Here is a 5,501-nt window from a genome sequence, read left to right on the forward strand (position 1 = left end):
AGAGAGAGAGAGAGAGAGAGAGAGAGAGAGAGAGAGAGAGAGAGAGAGAGAGAGAGAGAGAGAGAGAGAGAGAGAGCTGATGGCTTACCTGGAGACAGGTGGCTGGTCATCTGGTCATTGCACACATAGTTTCTTACTTTGTATGTGACATTTTAATTTTTGCTAAATTCTGTGCATGCACGAGGACTGGAGTTTGGATCCTTAGAACCCATGTTAATTCTGCATGGGCATGTGGCTGAACTGTTAAGTTCAACCCTAAAAGGTAGACATGGGAGCCCCAGCGTAAGTAAGCAGACCAGAGCGTCTAGCTATGTGGCCATGGGCTCGACTGAGAAATCCTACCTCAGTGATAAGGTAGAGGAATGATCAAAGATGATTCCTGACACCAACTTAGAACCTCCACCTGAACAAGTACCGCCCCCAGGTACACACATGCATATGAACATGTACACTGTAACACACGCACGCGCATGCACGCACACGTGCACACGCAGAAGATCCTTGGCCTAGTGTTTGAAGGCAGGCTGGCTAAGCCAGGCCCTCACTCCTGCCCACCTGTCTGGCACCCCTCACCTGCGTTCCACCTGCTGGCAAAGGTTGTTGAAACGCTGGTTGAGCTTGTGCACCTCGGCCTCCTGGCGCTCCAGGTCAGGGCAGTGCTCTTGGAAGCGGCTGGCCAGTGAGCTGGAACACTGCTTGGCCATCTGCAGGTTCTGTTCCACCTCACCCAGGAGGGACTTGTGGGCCTGCAGCTCAGAAGCCATGGCCTGCCAGACAAAAAGACAACAATGAGGTGGCCAGAGCTCCTAAGAGCCTGGCAGTGTCCCTAGGGTACTGGGGCCTCCTGCTTTGAGGGGAGTTTCAAGCCTAAGAACAGAAAAGAGGTCTCAACCTCCAGTTCCTTTATTATTTATTTATTTATTTATTTATTTATTTATTTATTTATTTATTTATTTTGGTTTTTCAAGACAGGGTTTCTNTGTGTAACCCTGGCTGTCCTGGAACTCACTCTGTAGGCCAGGCTAGCCTCGAACTCAGAAATCCACCTGCCTCTGCCTCCCAGGCGCCGGGATTAAAGGCCTTTGCCACCACTGCCTGGCACAAAGTTCCTTTTCATTATAATGAACCCAGCTCTGAAAAGTCTCCTTTGGCAAAGTGCTAAAGGGGTGGCGTGTGTGCCTGCCATCCTTCAGCCTCGAGCCTCTCCCTGAGCCCGCTTTGCTCTAAGGCTGCTCATAAAAAGGAGACACAGAAAGATTGCTACAGGCCACAATCAGAGTGCCTCAGTGCTCTGACAGCCACACCTGCCTCCTAGACTACCAGTGACAGTGGCTGTGCACCTACCCAGGAGCTGTAGGCCCAGGCTGCCAGATGTGCTCACCAGGAGCTTCCGTAGACCCTCTGCAGCGAGAGAGTGACTTTGAGACCTCTCTGGCTGCACAGACCCTAGGAACTGCCAAGAAAGAGCCCACTGCCTTTGTTCCCAGCATGACCTGCTGGGAACTCCAAACCTCCAGGACCCTCACATCCTCATCTGGGGATGGAGGCAGATGCCCTGAACCCAAAGAAAGGACCCCATGGCCCCCAGATCCTAAGTTTACCTCCAGCTCCTGCCTCTTGCTGTCCAACATGTGGCCACTTTCAGGCATTGTGTCATCCTGAATCAGCCTGTTCTCATACGAGGCCAGCAGCTCCCTGCCCCGCTGCAGACTGTTTTCCAGGCAGTTGGCCACATCCACCCTAAGGACACAGGGCAACATCATATGTGTAGGGGTCAGGTGGCCCAGTGACCTCACCATGACCACCCTCCGACTGTCCACCTGCCACCTACTTCTCCTGGGCTGCCTCTAGCAGCCATACCAGTCGCTCATATTTCTGGTTGGTGTCTTCTACCCGGGCCTTCAGCAAGGGTGCGGTGCCGCTGCCCGGGAGGGCCTGCACAAAGGCTTCACACTCGGCTGTGCGCTGAGTCTTCTCTGGCTCAATCTGTAGCAGCTCACTGGTCATGTTCTACAGGGATCAAGATTGCCCAGGTCAACCACAGCCCTACAGCTCTCTTCCCTCAAGGACAGTGAGAACGGCTGAGAAGGCCCACCTCCCTGGGGTGTCCATCTGGGGCCCAATCACCAGTCTGACAGTCTGTGGGTTTTGTGTGTGTGTGTGTACAGATGTGCACAAACATGGGTGCATGAGAAACCAGAGGTCACCCTCAGTATTCCTTGGGAGCCATCTATTTTATTTTGAGTGGAAGGAAGAAAGGAAGGAAGGGAGAGGTGTAGTTGGTGTGAGTGTAAATGTGGAAGTCAGAGGCCAGAGGCCAGTATCAGTTCTCTCTAGATCACTATCTTGTCTTCTGAGAGAGGTCTCTCACTGAGAACAGTGCAAGTAGCAAGTAGGCTTCATCCAAAGTCAGATTTACAGACCACTGCAACCATGCTGGATTCTAGTTTTTTAAACCTGGATGCGGAATTAACATGGGTTCTAAGGATCTGGGACTTGTCAATTAGGCTGGCCAGCTGGCAAGCCTCACCGATCCTCCTCATGATCCTGTCTCCTCAGCAGTGGAAGTGACTATGGGGCTGTCCCGCCATGCCCAGCTTTTGACGTGAGTGCCGGGTACTGATCTGAGATCTTCTTCCTTGCCTCTGCACTATGTAAAGCAAGCACTGCACTGACCAAGCTCCCTTCTCAGTCCCAGGCTCTGTGGATTTGTGGGCCTGTGCCCCTGGGCCTGTGCCCCTCACTCCTGTGCCAGGCACCAGAAACCACTGGAGTTTTCTGACTNTTTTTTTTTTTTTNAAGATTTNTTTATTTATTATATGTAAGTACACTGTAGCTGTCTTCAGACACTCCAGAAGAGGGAGTGTCTTTACAGATGGTTGTGAGCCACCATGTGGTTGCTGGGATTTGAACTCAGGACCTTCGGAAGAGCAGTTGGGTGCTCTTACCCGCTGAGCCATCTCACCAGCCCCGAGTTTTCTGACTCTTAATTCTCTCTAAAACAGGTGGCAGAACCTTCCACAGAGAGCTGTCAGGCAGAAGGATATGAGAGTAGGTGGTGGTCAACGGAGACATGGGTGTCTTGCCTGGTTCAGCAGCTCAAATGAGGACCAGCCCATTTTACTTTAGAATGGCCTGAGCCAGGCAGTGTTGGTGCATGCCTTTAATCCCAGCACTTGGGAGGCAGAGGTAGGTAGATCTCTGGTTTAGAGACCAACCTGGTTTACAGAGTGAATTCCAGAACAGCCAGGGTCACACAGAGAAACCCTGTCTCAGAAAGGAGGAGGAGGAGGAGGAGGAGAAATAAGAGGAAGAGGAGGAGAAAGAAGGAAGATAGAGAAGGAGGAAGAGAGAGAGAGACAGAGAGACAGAGAGACAGAGAGACAGAGAGAGAGACAGAGACACCCTGGCCTATTGCAGGGCGAGCAGAAATGACCTGGATCTACATTTCCACAGCCAATCCACATACCTTTTGCCCACAGCCTCACTCAGCAGGTACTGCTAGGACCCCAGTTCCTGCTATCATTATTATGGCTGTGATACCAGGCTGAAAAGCCACTCAGAAGCAGAACCAGATCACATCTGGGCTATGCCAGAGTTCCAGGACAGGGCATCTGTTTGGGCCCTGATCCTTGGGACAGCTCTCCATAATTACCTCTATAATTATCCAGCACCTGCTTTGAGTGTCCCAAGGCCCCAGAGAGGTGGAACCTTGAGCAGGAGCCCCAGCCTGGCAATACCTTGAGGTCCTTGGCCCGCTCCGCACTATCCTCAATTGCCCGTCCCTGCTCAAGTGGTGGCCGTAGGATCCCTGTGATAGCCTTTTCCTGCCGGTCCAGGTCACTGGCCACTTTGTCCAAGCCAGCCAGCAGCTGTCGCCCCTGAAGATCAGAGGCATCTGTCGTAGGGAGGACAAATCAGGGATGACAATGAAGGAGCGCGAGGCCCCAAAAGCCAGCCAGGTCCTTGGGCTGGGCTGGCCTCTCTCTCAGCCCTCTAGCAGATACCTGTCACCCATGCACAGCACAGTCTAGTTCAGCCCCTCTCTTCCATGTCCCTGGCCCTGTACAGGACACCCTGGTACCTACCTCCAGGGTTCTCCGTCCTTAGCACCTCATGCCGCTGCTGGAGTGCATGTTTGCTCCCGGTTGCCTTCTGCCTCACACTCCGGTACTGGCTGCCCAGGCTGTGAGAGCAAGAACGTGCTGGGGACACTGGCCTCATACCAGCCTCCTAGCAGATTCCCATCCTGGGTTGGGCAACAGCCCACAGGAGCCAAGTAGCTCCTTGGAGGGTTTTGAAGAGTCAAAAATACTATGGGGGTGGGGGTAGAGGGACACAGGGGGGTAACAAGATGGCTCAGTGGGTAAAGGTGCTTGCCACCAAGCTGAAGGCCTGAATTTGATCCCCAGAACCTACATGGTAGAAGGAGAGAACCCACTCTAGCAAGTTGTCCTCTGACCTCCGCTGTGTGCTATCACATACACATGCATTCATTCCCTCCTCCCTAATAAGTAATGAAATAAAGATACCTCATGAGCTACAGCAACAAGGTTTGGGAAGAATCTCATCTGCCTCTATCCTTTCCCCTCTCCTTTACCTTCCGTTGTAAGCCCCGCTACCTAGAAGCATCTGTCACTAGCAGGGACGGTGCACAGTGGGTGTTTGATAGATGGTAGGAGGAAGCCCAGACACCCCCTTGAGTCTACTCATTGAGCAAAGGGTCCTCACATGACCGAGCGATTTGCCACCTGACACTGACGTCAAGGGGCCAGGGCCCAGCAAGGCCAACCCACAGATCTTAGCAAAATGAAGTGCTGAAAGAACGTGAAAACAGAGAGGAAGGGTGGGGGGAACCTACTGAGTGCAAAATGAGGGCCAGAATCAGTGACGCAGGACACAGGTGCCGTAGGTGGGATGGTTAAGACTTGCAAAGGCCCAGAGGCACCAAGAGAACACTCCTGCTGCACCGGCCCCTAGCCAGATAGCCAGCTCTGCAAACCAGTCTAACCTGCCACTCTCCCTGGAGCCTTTAAGGGAGGCCAGAAGGAGAGTTATGTGTCGCATCCTACCCACCACTAAGAGGGTTTAAACAGGAGAGGATGCGGAGCCCAGGTGTGGGTCCACCCTCTTCTCCCTCCTCTGTGCCTGTACCTGTCAGCAAGTGCCAAGGCCTCGGGGTCGGTGGGGGGAATGATGAAACAGACAGCTGGGGCTGTCAGCTTCTTCCCAGTGCTGTCGGTCAGCTCCCAGCTCTCCCCGTTGTTCTTCTGCAGTGTGTAACTATAGCCCCGCGAGATCAGACCCTGGTGGGAACAGACCCGACAGTTCAGATCCACTCTCAGGCCTGGGAGCTCGAGACTCTCTTCCGTCTGCCCCATGGCCCTCTTTTTTTTTTTTTTTTTTTTTTTTTTTTTTTTTTTTTTTTCTCTTAAAGATTTATTTATTTATTTATTATATTTAAGTACAGAAGAGGGAGTCAGATCTTGTTACGGATGGTT

At 52.5% G+C, this 5,501-nt stretch overlaps 1 protein-coding gene across 1 annotated transcript in view; it reads right to left on the minus strand.

The window, feature by feature from the left end:
• Ppl (periplakin) overlaps positions 1–5,501 on the minus strand; it is a 45,366-nt gene that overhangs the window by 9,383 nt on the left and 30,482 nt on the right. Inside the window, exons 12-17 of the mRNA XM_021209542.2 lie at positions 5,155–5,306; positions 4,089–4,186; positions 3,741–3,898; positions 1,832–2,010; positions 1,602–1,740; positions 574–767 (exon numbers count right to left, since the gene is read on the minus strand). Of these exons, the coding sequence (XP_021065201.1) occupies positions 574–767; positions 1,602–1,740; positions 1,832–2,010; positions 3,741–3,898; positions 4,089–4,186; positions 5,155–5,306 (920 nt within the window). The remainder of the gene's footprint in view (positions 1–573; positions 768–1,601; positions 1,741–1,831; positions 2,011–3,740; positions 3,899–4,088; positions 4,187–5,154; positions 5,307–5,501) is intronic.

This window comes from Mus pahari, chromosome 12 (genome assembly GCF_900095145.1).
Source record: "Mus pahari chromosome 12, PAHARI_EIJ_v1.1, whole genome shotgun sequence".
Lineage (NCBI taxonomy): Eukaryota > Metazoa > Chordata > Mammalia > Rodentia > Muridae > Mus > Mus pahari.